Below are 19,539 nucleotides of genomic sequence, written 5' to 3' on the forward strand. Positions count from 1 at the left end.
GATGCACGAAAATCGTGTGGTCATGCTAAAAAGTCTGTAACTTTGCTATATTTAAAAATAATCTCATTCCACTCAGTACATAATCATAGATTGTAACACAAATAGAGCTGTAAAATTTCACACTGAAATTCCAAGTGGCTGCTGAAAAACACCCAGCAAAAATAATGTAGGGGGTAACTTTTTTTTACTATCATGTCATGGCACATACTTTTATGATGGCCAGTGTTTTAAAAAGACTATTTAAGTGTGAATGTGGCCACTTACTCACAAAAATGACTTTATAAAATTACCTCCCCAAAAAGTAATGGCTAAGACAAAACAGTAACAAGTAATTAATCATGACTGCTCTAATAGGTTTGATATTATATATTCTTTCTTTAAAGATCACAACTGAAGTTTCCCTACTTCTGTCTGTTCAAAAGCCCCTGAGCCTGAAGGTTTTTATCTTTTCCAAAACATCATCAATACAGGCTAGTTAAATATTCTATGGCACTACAAAGCATCATAAAATATTGTTTACAATCAATTTTGCAATTCAACAAGAACTGAAATAAATCTCCTTTATGCTAGCAAAGACTTGACTTTATTTTCTTATTTCAGGTGTTAAGTTTTACCTCTGAAGGGACATTCCCGGTGTTGTTGTTTCAGGTAAGTAATCCACCAATGGTGACCAACAGCCTCCACTAGGCGGAAAAGGAAGTGGTTCGCCTCGATTATGCTCCATGACTTTTAATCGCCAGTTAGCATACAATACCACCGAATCACCTATCAACCATAATCACAGTCATTAAATCACATGAAAAAATATTGTTTCATGTCATTCCACAAATTGCATGTCATTCCAGTTATGGAACACTATGAGGCATATTTTCAAAGCATTTTGGGAGGCTAAGTTCCATAGGTTTCTATGGAACTTTGGGAGGCTAAGTGCTTTGAAAATGAGCCTCTATATGTTGGCAAAAAAAAAAAAAAAAAGAAAGAAAACAAATCTGCAAATGAGTATGATTTAATCTCTACTCCCCAAATACTAATGCTTTCTGTCCCTTGTTTCTTTTTGAGTTATAGTCATTTAGAAAATTGAACCATAAAGGCAATTAATAAATTCCAATAAATAAACCATAATTTAAATAACAAAATCAGTAGAACTGTAGATTTGTTACTTTTCTCCTCTTCATACGATCCTCCAGAACTGCTACTGTAGCGAGATTCTAGCCTGTGGTGTTGGCGGTTTAGATTACTGTTCAGCCCACTATAGATGTCTAGATGTACACAGCTGTAAGAAAGAAAAAGTAATTAATAGTAGGTGCTGAACTTTCCAGTCTATATGACAACACGCAATCTAAATGAACAACAGGAAAATGGTGTTAGTTAAAACAGTGATGGAGTTTAAGAGGCTATAAGACATGCAAAGAGGATTCCTAGCTGTTAACAGCAGGGCTGTGGAGTTGGTACAGCAAACCTTCGACTCTGACTCTATTTTCTATTCCCCAGCTCCATCTTGGACTCTGACTGATATTAGGCTTGATAAATATAACTTATTTATCAGTACTTTAAATCCAGGACAAGGATATCTATATCTCTATATCTATCTACATATCATTAATTTACCATATATATATGTTTTTTTTTTTTTTTTGAAGCTGGAGTTGGTTTTTTACAGACTCCAACCCCACAGCCCTGGTTAACAGGTTCAGACTCATCCAACTCAGTGGGTTGGAGCAGCCAAAACACAGGTAAGGTGGAAAAAACTCAAAACCAATGATCAAAAATCAAAAACTGATAGAAGGTAATTTTATAATAGGTCATTTAGACTGGAAGACATAGCAGGCGTCTATTTGAAGCCTACTTTTATAAAGGTACACAGGCACCTAAGTGTCATTATAAAAAAACCTATTCAAAATTGCTGCTACAATAAGGCCAAATACATTTACACCAGCTTGGGAACATGTGTAAATGTATAAGTTGAAGCATGTGCGTAGGTGTGTATTTTAAAGCCTATGCAGGTACTTTGCGATGTCACCTGCATTCTGCCCAAACTCCTCCCCAAACATGTTTATATGAGAATGGTGTACAAACATTTGATAACCTGTCATAGTATTTGCACACATAGAGGCATATTTTCAAAGCACTTAGACTTACAAAGCTGCTAGTAACCTATAGAACTTTGTAAGTCTAAGTGCTTTGAAAATGAGCTTCATTGTGTAATTTTACAAGATGCCCTTTACATGGGTATAAATGCATATGCACACGCAAACATGTTTATAAGAACACAAGCACTGTTGTACTGGGCCAGACCTAAGGTCAATCAAGCCCAGTATCTTGTTTCCAACAGTGGCCAATCCAGGTTCAAGCACATGGCAAGATCCCCTTTCTTCTCTGAGCACACCACCCGGACTCTCATCCACTCTCTCATTACCTCTTGCCTTGACTACTGCAACCTATTCCTCACTGGCCTCCCCACTTAACCATCTATCCCCCCTTCAAATCCGTTCAGAACTCTGCTGCACGTCTTATATTCCGCCTGAAACCGATATACTCATATCACCCCTCTCCTCAGGTCACTTCACTGGCTTCCGATCAGATACCGCATACAGTTCAAGCTTCTCCTTCTTACCTACAAATGCACTCAGTCTGCAGCCCCCATTACCTCTCTACCCTCATCTCCCCTTACGTTCCGCCCGAAACCTCTGCTCACAGGACAAATCCCTCCTCTCAGTACCCTTCTCCCCACCGCCAATTCCAGGCGCCGCCCATTCTGCCTCGCCTCACCCTATGCTTGGAATAAATTTCCTGAGCCCTTACGTCAAGCCCCTCCCTACCCATCTTCAAATCCTTGCTCAGGATCCCACCTCTTCAATGTTGCTTTCAGCACCTAACCTTTATACCTTTCAGGAATCTAGACTGCCCCAGTTTGACGACCCCCTACTCGTCTGACTGTACATTTGTCCCTTTAGATTGTAAGCTCTTTGAGCAGGGACTGTCCTTCTATGTTAAATTGTACAGCGCTGCGTAACCCTAGTAGTGCTTTAGAAAATGTTAAATAGTAGTAGTAGTAGTAGTAATGCTGCTCATCCTAGAAATAAGCGGTGGATTTTATTCATTTTAAAATTTTCTATTCTGCTTAATCCATAGTTCTTAGCGTTTCACATGAGTTCATACATAATATTAAACACGTACCAAACTTACAATAAAATTATGCTACAGATAAATAAGATCAGTCCATCCAAGCTGAAAGCTTGCATAAACAATGTTTTGAGGCTCTCTTTTAAACTCATTAAAATCTGAATGTTCCTGATTCTAAGAGGAAGCTTGTTCCCAAGTCCATCTTAATAATGTGCTTATGGACTTCTCTTTTAGGAAATTGTCAAAACTATTTTTAAACCATGCTAAGTTAACTACTTTTTACCACATTTTCTAGAAATGAATTTCCAGAGTTTAATTACAGGTTGAGTGAAGCAATATTTTCTCCCATTTGTTTTAAATTTACTACTTGGTAGCTTCACTGCGTGCCTCCTAATCCTTAGATTTTTAGAAACGGGAAACAAGCGGATTCATGTCTACCTATTCCAGCCCACTCAGTATTTTATGGACCCCCCATCATCTCTCTCCTTAACCATCTCTTCTCCAAACTGAGGAGCCCGAAGATTTTTTAGCCTTTTCTCATAAAGAAGTTGTCCCATTCCCATTATCATTTCATTGCCCTTCTCTGTACCTTTTCTAATTCCATTATCTCTTTTTGAGATGCAATGACCAGAACTGTACACAATATTTGAGGAGCAGTCATACCATGGAGTGATACAAAGGCATTATAATATCTCAGTTTTGGTCTCCATTCCTTTCCTAATAATTCTTAGCATTCTATTTACTTTCTTAGCTGCTGCCTCTATACTGAATGAAGGGTTTCAACAAATCAGCACATTTTGCTATATTGTACCCCTGTTTTCTTGTGTATGTTACTCCTTTCATTTGTTAGCTTGAAAGAAAAATAGAACATAGAGTAACAAACGAGTCTAAACTGCAATCTTGTTATACTTACTGCAAGGATTTTGTATGCATATATATTAAAATGACTTGGATCTTACTTTATGTTTGAATAATTTTACTGAACAAAAATAGAAAGTACATCTTCAGCAAAAAACAAAGAACAGAGATTCTTTCATTTTTAATAGACATACAATCCAACCTCCTCCCCCCCCCCCCCAATCTATCAATTTTAGGGTGCACTTATGAAGGTGAAGTAAAAGACGTCATTACTGACAATAATGCAATGATATTACCCAAGTTCCAAGTTAACAAAAGTCCTATAAGAACATCAACTGCCCCTCATTTCCTTATCTCCCTCCCCGAATCTCAAGGTACCGAACCCCCCCCCCCCCCCACCTCCGCTGTCATAAGAACTCATAGAGTCCCAGGAATAGTCATCGAGGGTCTTGGCTCTTATGACCCCTCCCAGGCATTCACAGAGGACTAGTGCCAAACCCTCTCCCTACCGGTGCTTCCTTAAGGATGGGGCTTGCTGGGTGGTTGAAAGTAAATAGGTCGCCAACCTATAAATTATTAACGAGGAAACTCAGGCTCCATGGGTGGAGAATTCTTAGATAAGGATCCCAAATCAATAAAAATCATTGTTTACGCTCAAAGGACCCCTTTGTATCTCTAGCTTTCCAGGACACCAACATATGCAATTGATTCCTCCAATGCCAGTAATCCGGAGGTTCAGGCAAGGTCCAATATTGTACAATGTATTTACGCACTAGCAAGCTATCTTATGTGTCAATAGGGCATTGCCCTTTCTTAGCCCTCAAACAGCTCCTGGTACATATAAGTAAGAAGGTTCCACTGTAACCAATACCCCCTCCCCCAATAATCCCATAAATCTCCGAATGCGGCCCCAAAAGAACTGGACCATGGGACATGACCAGAACGAGTGGTAGAGGGAGCTATGAGGATATCAGCATTTAGGAGTAAAGGGAACCCTGTATCCTGCCCATGTTGAACAATTGTGATTTGGTCATGTAGGCCCTGTGTAAAACTTAATATAGCACTCCCTTAAACGTGCATCAGATGTAAGAGCTGGAATACTCTGTATTGTATGTGAAATATCCCAACCAGTCAACAAGGTTCCTAAATCTCGTTCCAATCTGTGTCTCAGGTCAGTGCAGTCCCTTTGGGGGTTCCCATTTGGTGAAAGCTGCTGAAAAAATTCCCCGAACTCAGTCCCAACCATCTACTATCCAAATGAGGCTATATAGTGCTTAATCTAAAAACATGCAAACCTAATATCCCAAGTGGGACCTACTCAAGCCTGGAGCTCCTTAAAGGGAGCATTATGCCCTCATCGATCGCAGGTGCTCCAAGAGAGATATACCCTTACGTTCCCATAAAGCAAAAATGGTGTTTTCCATTCCAGGTTCAAAGGACACATTACCTCTTATTGAAATTTGGTCTGTAATATGCGGGTCCTCCCCCCCCCCCCCCCCAAAACCCCTGATGAGCACATTCCACATGGTTCTCAGTGGCCAAAATAAAATGCTGTGCCTAATGGCTGGAGGAAGTTGGGCCTGTTTACTGTGTAATAAAGAGTAAAAGTTAAAAGAAGCATAAATGCAGATTCTAAGTCTAAAGGCTGTCACGACTGTGGCCGTGACCCCTCTTTGACTCACCTTATTTCCATTGGTCAGCTTCTGAGCTGGCTCCTGTCTGTTCTTTCACCTTGCATTGTTGTTTCTTCCTGTGTGTTCAAGCCTCACTTTGGTGTTCAGGGTGTTTCCTTCCTCTGTCCTGTAGGATTTCCACTTCCTGCATGTTTCAAGCCTCACTTTGGTGTTCAGTGTATTTCCTGCCTCTGTCCTGTTTATAAGGAAGTGGTGCACTTTCATTTGGGGTGGCTTTGCAATGCCAAAGGTCTCCAGGTTAGTCTGTGTGCAGTGAAGCACTTCTGCCTTGTTCATAGTCTGTGTGCCTGTGAGAACTTCTGTCTTGATTTCTTGTTGCTTTGTTTATTGTCTGTGTGCCTGTGGACACTCTTGTCTTGATTTCTGTTGCGTTGTTCATAGCCTGTGTGCCGTGGGCACTTCTGTCTTGATTCCTTGTTTACGGGTTGCCTGTATGCACTTCTGCTTCTGTTTTTCTCAGTCTGTTTGTGTGCTAGGTTCAGTCTTCAGCCATAGTTCTGTTGTTTGTCTGTGTGGGTCAGCTTTGTATCCTGCTTGTGTCTAACCTGTTCGTCTTCAGCTCCAGTTCCCTTCCTGCTTGTGTCCTGCTCTTTGTCTTCAGCTCCAGTTCCCTTCCTGCTTGTTGGTGCCCTGTCTGGCTCAGCTCCAGTTCCCAACCTGCTTGTGTTTGCCCTGTTGCTTTCAGATTCGTTCCTGCCAAGCTTGTGTTTGAGTATCCTGAATTCTGCTCGAGTATCCTGAATCCTGTTCCAGTATCCTGTTCAAGCCAAGCTTGTTTGAGTATCCTGAATTCTGCTTGAGTATCCTGAATCCTGTTCTAGCCAAGGTTGTTTGAGTATCCTGAATCCTGCTTGAGTATCCTGTTCCAGCCAAGCTTGAGTATCCTGAATCCTGTTCCAATATCCTGTACCCTGTTCCAGCCAAGCTTGTTTGAAAATCCTGAATCCTGCTTGAGAATCCTGAATCCTGTTACCCTCAGAAACCAAGGCTTCCACCAAGGTCTGACCAGCAGGACTCTAATATCTATATAAGGTTTTTGTGTCCGCGGTCTAATCTCTTTCATTGGGTAAAACTTTCCCACTCGCTATCTACTGAAACTCTTCTTATTCAAACATCAGTTTCAAAACATAACTGAGTTTACAAACATTCCCAAGCTACAGCTTAGCATAGATTAACTTAGGTTTCATTTAGCTGGCTTGACAACCCCAAATGCCAACTGCTGATTATCATTCCATTCAACGGGGCCCAAATCGTTTCACTCACTTCTGGGCTTCTTCAGGAACCACCCAGTTTAAACATAGTTACAGGGGTATTGATTTCGCTAACTAGACTTCTCTAGGAACTTATGAATCTCAATACAACCTCTTTAGTTTTTTATTTTTTTTTGGGGGGGGGGGGGGGATTTTAATTTTGTGTGGGATCCGACAGTAGATAAATCCCTTCTCACAGTTTCTACATACCTTCACTCCAGTGGAGGTTAACCTAATATGTGCCATCAGTTAGATCTAAATCTAATAGATGTATGACGGGTGCTCCACTCTCAAGAGAAGGACTACACTCGTCTGTCTCGAACACACTCCACACAGGCTCAGACAGATTATTTGCTGATTTCCAAACAGCTATTTAGGTCTGTGGTTACAATGACTATAGGGCTATATGTTATTTCCGACCATGCTTGGGTATTGATGGAATGGAGTCCGAGAAGAAGAGCCCCGCGGGGTGGTCACTGGGTTTTCCCCCTGGAACTCTATAAAGATCCAGTCTTTAAAGACAGATTTCTTAACTGTTGGAGGGACTATGGAACCCATAGTGCGAGTCATGAAGCTGATCCGGTAATCTGCTGGGAAGCTGTGAAAGTTGTTCTACGGGGGGGGGGGGGGGGGGGGGGGGGGGAATTATCAGCTACACCCATCAAGTTAGGAAGGCTACAGACCGGGATATCCTGAGACTAAGCCGCCAACTCTGTGTGTCCTGCCAACACTTCAGTCACTTGCATAATGCCATGCATAAACAAAAAGTTTTGGACCTCAGGGCTATCACCTTATGAAATAAGATGGCCACCCCTCTTTCTTCCCGTGCTGCTGCCGCTACATATTCTACAACCCACCACACTTTAAGTTTAGCAAGTTCATGGGCAGATATATGAGTTTCTTGAATGAGAGCAACATCTATCTTGTGCCATTGTGTTGTAAGATTTTGTATGCTTAATGGGTGAATTAATTCCCTCCCCCACGTTCCAAGTTACTACTTTCACTGTAATAAATCATTATAGAGATCTGAATCATTAAGAAAGCCAGTGCATTTTTCTCGGGTGGGCCGTCTCAGCCTGCAGCCCACCCAAGATATCATGTTCCAAGGACAGAATGCTCCTATCAGCAGCTCACCAGCAGCACCCACCTGACAGAGGTAGTAATAACACATATCTTCCCCAGGACCGGTAGGACCCTCCCTCCACTGCCTCCAACCCAAAAATCCCTTTACCATCTTTCACCAAACTCCCAAAAAAGGAGCTATCACCTATTGATGCCCACCCTACTACACACAAACCAATTTGTAATAAACAGAACCTCTGGTGCCTCCTTATGATATCACATGTAATCAGAGATGGGTATGATCATACCTGTAGCAGTGTTCTCCGAGGACAGCAGGCTGATTGTTCTCCCGACTCTGGGGTTGACGTCCGCGGCAGCCCCCACCAACCGAAGAAGCTTCGCGGGACGGTCCGGTCACGCAGGGCACGCCCACCGCGCATGCGCGGGCGTCTTCCCGCCCGTGCGCGACCGCTCCCGCCAGTTGAATGACTAGCAAAAAGAAGAAAACGCACTCCAAAGGGGAGGAGGGAGGTAGGTGAGAACAATCAGCCTGCTGTCCTCGGAGAACAACTGCTACAGGTATGTATCATACCCTTTCTCCGAGGAACAAGCAGGCTGCTTGTTCTCACGACTGGGGTATCCCTAGCTCTCAGCTCACTCAAACAAGAACCCAGGTCAATGGAACCTCGCAACGGCGAGGGTATACAGAAATTGACCTACGAAGAACAACTAACTGAGAGTGCAGCCTGACCAGAATAAATTCGGGTCCTGGAGGGTGGAGTTGGATTTACACCCCAAACAGATTCTGCAGCACCGACTGCCCGAACCGACTGTCGCGTCGGGTATCCTGCTGGAGGCAGTAATGGATGTGAATGTGTGGACAGATGACCACGTCGCAGCCTTGCAGATCTCTTCAATAGTGGCTGACTTCAAGTGGGCCACCGACGCTGCCATGGCTCTGACACTATGAGCCGTGACATGACCCTCAGAGTCAGCCCAGCCCGGGCGTAAGTGAAGGAAATGCAATCTGCTACCAATTGGAGATGTTGCGTTTCCCGACAGCGACCCCTAGCCTGTTAGGGTCGAAAGAAATAACAATTGGGCGGACTGTCTGTTGGGCTGTGTCCGCTCCAAGTAGAAGGCCAATGCTCTCTTGCAGTCCAATGTGTGCAACTGACGTTCAGGCAGGGCGGGTATGCGGCCTGGGGAAGAATGTTGGCAAGACAATTGACTGGTTAAGATGGAACTCCGACACCACCTTCGGCAGGGAACGTTGGGTGGGTGCGGAGCACTACTCTGTTGTGATGAAATTTGGTATATGGAGCATGAGCTACTAGGGCTTGAAGCTCACTGACCCTACGAGCTGAAGTAACTGCCACCAAGAAAATGACCTTCCAGGTCAAGTACTTCAGATGGCAGGTATTCAGTGGGCTCAAAAGGAGGTTTCATCAGGCTGGGTGAGGACGGACGTTGAGATCCCATGACACAGTAGGAGGCTTGATAGGGGGCTTGACAAAAGCAAGCCTCTCATGAATCGAACGACTAAAGGCTCTCCAGAGATGGCTTTACCTTCCACACGATAATGGTAGCACTAATCGCACTAGGTGATTCCTTACTGAGTTGGCTTGAGGCCAGGACTCCTGATAGTGCAGAAGGTATTCAAGCAGGTTTGTGCAGGGACAAGAACGAGGTTCTAGGGCCTTGCTCTCACACCACACGACAAACCTCCTCCACTTGAAAAAGTAACTCTTTTAGTGGAATCCTTCCTAGAGGCAAGCAAGACCCGGGAGACACCCTCAGACAGACCCAACGCAGTGAAGTCTACGCCCTCAACATCCAGGCCGTGAGAGCCAGGGACTTGAAGGTTGGGGTGCAGGCAACGCTCCGTCGTTCTGCGAGATGAGAGGTCGGAAAACACTCCAATCTCCACGGTTCCTCGGAGGACAACTCCAGAGAAGAGGGAACAGATCTGACGGGGCCAAAAGGGCGCTATCAGAATCATGGTGCCGCGGTCTTGCTTGAGCTTCAGTAAGGTCTTCCCCACCAAAGGTAGGGGAGGATAAGCCTACAGGAGGCCGGTCCCCCCAATGGAGGAGAAAGGCGTCCGACGCTAGCCTGCCGTGGTGCCTGAAGTCTGGAACAGAACAGAGGGCAGCTTGTGGTTGGTCTGAGAGGCGAAAAGGTCCACCGAGGGTGTGCCCCACTCTCGGAAGATCTTGCGTACCACTCTGGCATGGAGCGACCACTCGTGCGGTTGCATGACTCTGCTCCGTCTGTCGGCCAGACTGTTGTTTACCGCCTGCCAGGTACGTGGCTTGGAGGAGCATGCCGAACCGACACGCCCAACGCCACAATCCCGACGGCCTCCTGACACAGGGGGGCGAGAATCCGGTGCCCCCTGCTTGTTGACGTAATAACATTGCAACCTGATTGTCTGTCGGAATTTGGATAATTTGGCAGGACAGCCGATCTCTGAAAGCCTTCAGTGCGTTCCAGATCGCTCGGAGCTCCAGGAGGTTGATCTGCAGATCCTTTTCCTGGAGGGACCACATACCCTGGGTGTGAAGCCATCGACATGGGCTCCCCACCCCAGGCGAGATGCATCCGTTGTCAGCACTTTCGTGGGCTGCGGAATTTGGAATGGACGTCCCAGGGTCAAATTGGTCCGTATGGTCCACCAGAGCAGTGAAGTGCGGCAACTGGTGGAGAGGCGGATGACATCCTCTAGATTTCCAGTGGCTTGGAACCACTGGGGAAGCTAGGGTCCATTGAGCAGATCTCATGTGAAGACGAGCTATGGGAGTCACATGAACTGTGGAGGCCATATGACCCAGAAGTCTCAACATCTGCCGAGCTGTGACCTCTGAGACGCTCTGGTCTGCGAAGCCAGGGCCAGGAGATTGGTGGCCCTCGCTTCGGGAAGGTAGGCCTGAGCCGTCTGTGTATTCAGCAGCGCTCCTATGAATTCCAGAGACTGGGATGGCTGGAGATGGGACTTTGGGTAATTTATCACAAACCCCAGCAGCTCCAGAAGTTGAATAGTGCACGCATGGACCGGAGGGCTCCTGCCCTCCGAGGTGTTCTTGACCAGCCAATCGTCAAGATATGGGAACACGTGCACTCCCAGCTTGCGTAGGTAGGCCGCTACCACCACGAGGCACTTGGTAAACACTCGTGGGGCAGAGGCGAGCCCAAAGGGCAGCACACAATACTGAAAGTGCCGTGCGCCCGGCGGAATCTGAGATACTGTCTGTGAGCTGGCAGTATCGGTTATGTGAGTATATGCGTCCTTTAAAATCCAGGGAACATAGCAATCGTTTTTTCTGAATCATTGGCAGCAGGGGTGCCCAAGGAAAGCATCCTGAACTTTTCTTTGACCAGGAATTTGTTCAGGCATCTCAGGTCTAGGATGGGACGCATCCCCCCTGTTTTCTTTTCCACAGGAAGTACCTGGAATAGAATCCCTGCCCTCCTGCCCGGGTGGTACGGGCTCGACCGCATTGGCGCTGAGCAGGGCGGAGAGTTCCTCTGCAAGTACCTGCTTGTGATGGGAGCTGAAAGACTGAGCTCCCGGAGGACAATTTGGAGGCAGGGAGGCCAAATTCATGGGCGTATCCGCACCGCACTATTTGGAGAACCCACTGGTCGGAGGTTATGAGAGGCCACCTTTGGTGAAAAAATTTTAACCTCCCTCCGACCAGGCAGATCGTCCGGTAACGGACACTTGTAGGGCGGCTATGTTCCCGTGGATCCAGTCAAAAGCCCGTCCCCGGCTTTTGCTGTGGAGGCGCAGGGGGCTGCTTAGGCGCACGCTGTTGACGGGAACGAGCGCGCTGGGGGCTGTCCCTGTGCCTGACGAGGCCTTCGGGCCGGCTGGTTGTACCTACGCTTCGCAAAAGAATAGGTGCAGCCTGCCGGGCCGGGAAAACGCCCGCCCCGTGGGGGCGGGTGCTGAAGGCGCCCGGTTGGGAGAGCTTGTCGAGAGCGGTTTCCCCGCTGATGCAGTTGGTCAACCATCTGCTCGACCTTCTCACCAAAAATGTTATCCCCCCGGCAAGGGACGTCAGCCGTCTCTGCTGGGGTGCGGTTGTCCAGGTCAGAGGCACGCAGCCATGAGAGCCTGCGCATCACTATACCTTGGGCCGCAGCACGAGATGCACGTCACAGGTGTCAAAAATCCCCCTGGACAGGAACTTTCTGCACGCCTTCAGCTGCCTGACCACCTCCTGATATGGCCTGGACTGCTCCGGCGGGAGCTTATCGACCAGGGTCCGCCAGCTGTTGCACATTGGTCCGCATGTGGATGCTCATATAGAGCAGGTAGGATTGGATGCGGGTCACGAGCATGGAGGATTGGTAGGCCTTCCTCCAAAACGAGTCCAGAGTGCGAGACTCCCGCCCCGGGGGCGCCGAGGCGGTATCCCTCGAACTCCGTGCCCTCTTGAGAGCAGAATCCACGACCGCTGAGTCATGGGGCAACTGGGGCCGCATGAGCTCTGGGTCAGAGTGGATCCTGTACTGGGACTCTGCTTTCTTGGGATGGTGGGGTTAGTAATGTCGCACCCAGTTCCGAAGCAGCGTCTCCTCAGGACATTGTGCAGCGGTACCGGTGGAGGACTCTCTAGGTGGTGATGGATAGTCGAGGACCTCGAGCATCTCGGCCCTCGGCTCTTCCACAGAGACCACGGGTAAGGGAATGCTAATAGACATATCCCGCACAAGGAGGCAAAGGAGAGACTCTCAGGAGGGGAGAGCTTCCTCTCCGGTGATGGCGTGGGGTCCGAGGGAAGGCCCGTAGACTCCTCTGAGGAGAAATATCCTCGGGGCCTCCTCTTCCCCCCACGAGTCCTCATCCTCGGTAACGGACATTAGCTCATGTAGCTGAGTCCGGTACCGGGCCCGGCTCGACGTGAGGCACCGAGGTCTCGGTGTCGTCGAGCGTGGACTCTCCCGCGCCGGCGGGGACGGAGCTCCTCCCATCGACGTCGACGGGGACTCCACCTGCGTGGCGGTCGAGACCGGCACCGCAAGCGGCGGCGGTGTCGACAGCCCCGGCGCCGGGCTAGAGCTCGCCGGCGCCACAGTCATCGGCGTCGGGGGCGCAAGCACCCCCGATGCCGGCAGAGCCTGGCGCATCAGCCCTTCCAGGATCCCCGGAAGGATGGCTCTGAGGCACTCGTCCAGGCCCGCTGCCGGGAAAGGCGGTGGGGCCGGTAAGGGGTGTCGGTGCCAGAAGCTGCTGGGGGCCAGGAGACGGCACCGAGGTGCCGGAACCCCGACGCGTCGGTACCCTATCCACCACCGACGGAGATCTCTCCTCTCTGCGATGACGCTTCGGCGTCGACTCCTCCTCAGGGTGCACCGAGGGCTCCCGGGTGACGGCGCTTCTTGTCCTTTTTCCGGTGCACGTCACCGGCGCCGGAGGGCATGGAGGAGGAGGAGGTCGATCCCCCTCGGTCTCGAGGTACCGGGTCCGACAGGGTTCGGTCCCGTGGCTCACGAGCTGAGGGAGTGACCGGGGCCGACTGCCCACGCGGCCTCTCAACCCCACTCTCACCGGCGGACCGGCGGGCCGACGGGACCTGTTCTCCTGGGGTCGCTGCCATCGGTGCCGATGTCTCGGGCATCGATACCGGTACCGAAGAACCGGCCTTCGATACCGATGCCGTCGAGGTCGACGTCGAGGGGCCGGCGCAAGTTCCAAAAAGACGGTCCCGTAGAACTTGCCTCGCAACCTGAGTCCGTTTCCGGAGACCGAGACACAAAGCGCACGACTTGAGATTGTGCTCCGGCCCGAGGCACTGGAGGCACCAAGCGTGGGTGTCGGTCTGCGAGATCGGCCGGCCGCAGCGACCACACTTTTTAAATCCACTCGGGACCTTCGAGGACATCGACGGAAAAATCGCGTCGGCGAAGTCAAAGTCGGCAATGGTGGCTAAAATCACACCACGAAAAAACTAACCGACCGAGCGGCCACTAGGCCGCAACGTGGCGTCCCCGCTAGAAGCGAGGGAAAAGGGGAGCGCGTGCTCCACACGCGCGAAATCTTTTTTTTTTTTTTTTTTTACAAGACAAAAGAAAGAAAAGAAAAGAGGAAACTGAACGGGAATCCAAAAGCGACGATCCGCGTAAACGCGGTCGAAAATCCGGCGGCTGAACAGAGAGAGAGGCAATTGCACAACTCTCTCAGTCGCGGAAAAAAAGTAACTGGCGGGAGCGGTCGCGCACGGGCGGGAAGACGGCCGCGCATGCGCGGTGGGCGTGCCCTGCGTGCCGACCGTCCCGCGAAGCTTCTTCCGGTTGGTGGGGGCTGCCGCGGACGTCAACCCAGTCGTGAGAACAAGCAGCCTGCTTGTCCTCGGAGAATAAAGAGCAATCCCCCTAATAAGTCTTCTACATTCACCCCAAATTTAAGATAGAGTTCTCTATGATAGTCCCCAAGTGTGCACAGTCAGGGCCCATAAAGCACAGAGATAAGACATTGTAAACTTCCATGTCCATGGGCATTGTATATATAAAAAAAAAAAAAACTACCCCATACCATGACTGTATTGTGAGAAGCAATGTTCCTATAGACTCAATTAGCATGGGGGTTGGGGTCATGCAAGATCTGCAGTATATGTTTTATCCATGATAGACCCCTTAATAAAGAAAAGAAAAGAAACAAAAGAAAAGGCAATACAGCAGTGGAGCATCTACTAACAGTTTCAGATACTTCTCCAGTTGAACCTCTTTCAAAGTAGATGTTATCACCTCTGCCAGGGTCATCAGCCACGAAAAAAAAACAAAACAAAAAAACACATCACCCATTCCGTATCCATGTTATAATTAGAAATGGACATGTACACTCCATGAACAGTGCAGGTGGAACCACGTCAGGATCATTGCTTTACGGTTATATCCATACTAGTCCACTGAATGAAGAAAAAGGATAGATCCATGATTATAGACTAGCAATTGCACAGACTGCTCTAGTTGGACTGAGTTCAAAATGAAAGTTGTCTCCATGCACCATCTGTCATCTTAACAGACTGACAATATTCTAAGTAAGCACACCCTGATGCTCTGCTGCTAGTGTATCCGGTTTGGGCTACAAAGTCATTGTGTGTTCCACGCTGGTCATTGACATTGTTTTGGTGAGAAAAATGGCTGGTTAGTGCGTCCCGAGAGGTGTTAGCTATTAAATCAAGCCCACTTGATACCCTGAGGTCTAATGGTACCCTGAAGTATGAGCGTGTTCAGCAGTGTGTGCTGTTCTTCATGCATTCCCTCGGCCTCTTGCTGAGCTAGAGCACTGAAAAAGGCAATGTGAAACTGTCTTCTTAAACAATCTGGCCCTTCACAATAAATCAAATAGTACAGATGCAGTACAGAAAAGTAGTAATATCTCCACCTTAATATCAAGAGTCATAGTAGGAAGAAACATAGCTTAGCACTGTCTCCAATTAGTTAAACTTAATGTTAATCAGTCAGACGTGACTCAAGTCAATCGTTAGGAATAGGAAGAGTCTTTTTCCCCTGCTTCTATACATTTGATTAGTCCTTGCGCCTCTGCTACAGTATCATAAATATGTGTAGCGCCACTGTAAGTGACCCGGAGCTTAGTTGGGTACAAGAGTGCAAAACGTATTTCAAGCTGAAACAGCTTGGAACATACAAGACTGAAAGTTCTCTGTTGGGCCGCTAGATGCATGGAATAGTCTCGGAAACAGAGTATGCGCTTTTTTTCATATGTCAGTTATTTGCTCGTATGGCGTGCAGTATTGCAGTTTTATGAGCAAATTTCAAAATTTTTAGTTATCACCACCTGTGGCCTGGTAGTAGCAGCTTGGCAGGTTCCCAGCCTATGAGCTCTTTCCACTCTCAATGGCCCATAACATTTCGGAAGGTCTAGCTCTTTTGCAAACCATAATTCTAGAAAGCCAACTAATTTGTTGTCTCATACAGATTCTGGAATCCCCAGCAATTGCAGATTGTTCCTCCTAGCCCTTGTTTACAAGTTCTCTACTTTGTCTACCAAGGCCTTTACTTGTTTGGCTAGGTTTTCCTGGGAGTCCTCCACCAAAGTGACATGGTCTTCCACATCGCTTCTTTGAGCTTAGTAAGAGAAAAATTCGCAACTCATTTCAGATAGTTGTGTTTGAAATGTCCCTAATTTCACATTGATGGGGCTAAGGCGCTTATCAGCAAGGCTTCCAATGCGGTGGTCATTTCTGCAGTTATTTCTGCAATCCAAGCTGATGAAGCTGTATGGTCCGTGGGGCTCGAGGGTGCCACCATTTTGTCATTGGTAGCTTTCCCTCGTTCTCTGACACTACAAAGAGCCTTTGTTGCCATTCCGCTGTCTGTGTTCCACTCTGCATTCTCAGATAGCTTGTGGCAAGTGTCCTATGTGAGACAATATGATTTGCAGTAGGAGAGGCAATATTTAAAGGAGGTTTTGTGGCAGGACGGCCGGAGAAGTGCTCCTCAGTGTCTTCTCACAGACATGGCATCACATGACTCTCCTTGGATCTAACTTTAAAACAATACACAATTCAAATAATTATTAATAGGCTTTGCCATAGGCTCTATCACTTTCTTCTCTTTAACACGTTTAAGGTATTGATGCAATTTTCTTTTTTTCTTGAAAATTTTAAAAAATCCAGTGGTTATAGCATTAAACTAAAAGCCTGAAGTCAGAACACATGCAAGTAATTAATTCTGCAGAACCCACTCTGATCATCTTAGTAGGTCACACAGGTAGTACACCTGCTGAAAACTGAATGCCTTGATTTAAACGCCTTACGTAACACTTATTGGGTGGCCCTCCTCTGGATCAGAATAAGCTCTTTTGGGAAGGGACACTTTATATATACAAGTTTTCCTGTAGTAGTGTTACAGAGATAAGTAGTAACAATAGTAGTGGTACAGTGAAAGAGGTACATAAGAAATAATTATCTCCCTGTGCCTAATTTTAAAGCTTTAGTTAATTAACATGACTTTTCTACCTTATCCCTTTGAATGTTTCCATGTAACTTGGTTGTATACTGCTAAACACTACAAAATTTGAGTATGTTCCAAACGCAATCATCTAAAATTTGAGAACTCTACATCTGGGGCCAGCACTGCCATATGGAAAGTACTCAGCTTAATTCTGAGAAGGATCTTATGCTCTGTAGTCAGTCTGAATGCCGCAGAGACAGCATTTACAGTCACAAAGGGGATCATTGCTTAACAGAAAGACCTGGTTTTCAGATTCCACATGGAACCTTGGAGTGTGATGTCCAAAAAGGACTATTACTGCAATGAATCAGAGTAGGTAATGTTGGGAAAGGAGGTGTAAAAAATTTGAAAAATCTCTAAGTAGTTGGCCAGATTTCAGCCTGGGTTCTGAGCTGGAAATACAAACAAGAGGAAAACTGTCTGGTAAACAAAACAAAAAAAGAACCCCCCCCCCCCCCCCCACAATCCCTCATAATTTATCATCCATATAAATTCATTTACTACAGCTTTGCTAGCAGCCTTTTGGACAAAGAGTTGCAATGGAGTGATACTACTTATAATAATACTAGTAAAAAAGCCCCGTTTCTGATGCAAATGAAACGGGGGCTAGCAAGGTTTTCTTCAGAGTGTGCATGTGGGAGTGTGTGTCCCTGCCCTCTCCCCCTCCCCCCTCCGAGTCCAGTCCTTCAGTGTTAAGTTTCCTGCTGTTCTATGTTTTTGTTACAGAGAGAGTGAGGGCATCTCTCTCCCCTCCCCCCTCTGAGTCCTTCACTGTGTGAGATTTCGTGCTGTGCTGTTTTCCTTCACTCATGGGGAAACCGGATATCTCTGGCGCTTCACACTTCCGGCTGGAGGCTTCATAGAACGTTGGTCTTGCCTTTTATATATATAGAATGTACCCTTATACTTGACTTATACAGCACTGTATGACAATGATACAGCAAAGCTGCATACCTGTAACCATGGTTACCCTTAGACCCTAGAATAGATCACACACAAGGTAAAATTATGTATCATACCTGATAATTTTCTTTCCATTAATCATGCTGATCAATCCATAGACTGGTGGGTTGTGTCCATCTACCAGCAGGTGGAGATAGAGAGCAATCCTTTTGCCTCCCTATATGTGGTCATGTGCTGCCGGAAACTCCTCAGTATGTTCTCTATCTCAGCAGGTGGTGGTCACACACAGCAGCAGCTCTGGCTAGGTCTCCAGGCCTAATTCATAGGTTTTGTTGAGTACCTGGGGTTGAGGGCTCTTCTTGAGCAAGTGCAAACCTGGTGGTGCCAGGTCCCTCCTTTTCTCCCCCCTCCCGCTGGCTCCGTTAAAAAAAAAAAAAAAAAAATTTTGGACGTCCTTTAAGGCGTTTATTTCAACGTTTATATCAGCATTTATTGCAGCTGCTCACTGGAACACCAGTTCGTTACAGCGAGGAGCAGGTAATTTTTACCTTTTGTAGCGGACAGGGGATTCCCCGATCGGTCTCCACGTGGCTTATGGCGTCGGAGGGAGAGGGCGCGAAGAATCGCTCCCCGGACCGCGTGTGCGCGTCTAGCAGGGATGCGGGGGTTTCAAAGCCTGAATCGCCCTTTTTGGGCGTCAGTTTGAAGTCCGGTCAATGTCCCGGTTCTTCCTCCGGTGCGGCGTTTTTTCCCGCTATAAGCGCCCATCCCCCGCTGCTCGCCCCCTCCATTTTGGATGGCCATTCTGCTCAGACGGCTTCTTCTTGGGCCGCCCTCGAGGTGGGAGACGTTAATGCTATGGTCGCCCTTGATTTGGGCGATGGCAAGAAAGTGGCCAAAGTTAAGCACCGTTCTTCCCCCGCGGCTCCTTCTCGGAGTTTCGCGCCGGACGCCATTTTGAATGCGCATGTTTCTCCCCCGCTCTTGCGAGCGCCGGTTGAGGGTGCGTCTAGGGCCGTGGCCCAGGCTGCAGAAGTGCACAGTCTGGGGGGTTTCTCCCCTGAGTTCATTTTGCTGCTGCATCGGGCTTTTCTTATGCAAAACGCTGCCCCTGCTCCCCTGTCTGATAAAGGGGTTGAGGCCTCCGGAAGCAAACGCCCTTGGGTGGATTTCCAGGCCCTAGAGGACTCTGTCTCCTCTGATGTAGATGAGGGCAGCGTATCTGAGTTCTCCCAACAGTCCTTTGGGGATTCCTTGGAGGAAACGGATTTCCGCTCGGATGGAGCGGATGACCCCTCTGCAGCGCGGATTTTTCACTCAGAGGATTTGCCCAACCTGTTAGTGCAGGCCATGAGCATTTTGTAGATTTCCTCTCCGGAGGACGTCTCTCCCTCAGCCTCTGCCATTATGCTGGGGATGAAGCGCCCGCCTAGAACCTTCCACGTGCATGAAGCCATGCACACCTTGATTTCGGCTCAATGGGATTTCCCAGAAGCGAGCCTTAAAGTGGCTAGGGCTATGTCCCGCCTCTATCCTCTGCCGGAAGGTGAACGGGAGGCCTTTCTTTGGCCTACCGTGGATTCCTTAATCACTGCGGTGACTAAGAAAAAGGCGTTGCCGGTGGAAGGTGGCACGGCCCTAAAGGACGCCCAAGACAGAAGATT

At 47.7% G+C, this 19,539-nt stretch overlaps 1 protein-coding gene across 1 annotated transcript in view; it reads right to left on the reverse strand.

Moving 5' to 3' along the window:
• The window catches only part of FRYL (FRY like transcription coactivator), a 655,466-nt gene that overhangs the window by 242,196 nt on the left and 393,731 nt on the right, over nt 1-19,539 (reverse strand). The window contains 2 exon segments of the mRNA XM_030191364.1: nt 615-765; nt 1,161-1,273. Coding sequence (XP_030047224.1) covers nt 615-765; nt 1,161-1,273 — 264 coding nt within the window.

The sequence above is a fragment of the Microcaecilia unicolor genome, chromosome 2 (assembly GCF_901765095.1).
Source record: "Microcaecilia unicolor chromosome 2, aMicUni1.1, whole genome shotgun sequence".
Taxonomy (NCBI): Eukaryota; Metazoa; Chordata; class Amphibia; order Gymnophiona; family Siphonopidae; genus Microcaecilia; species Microcaecilia unicolor.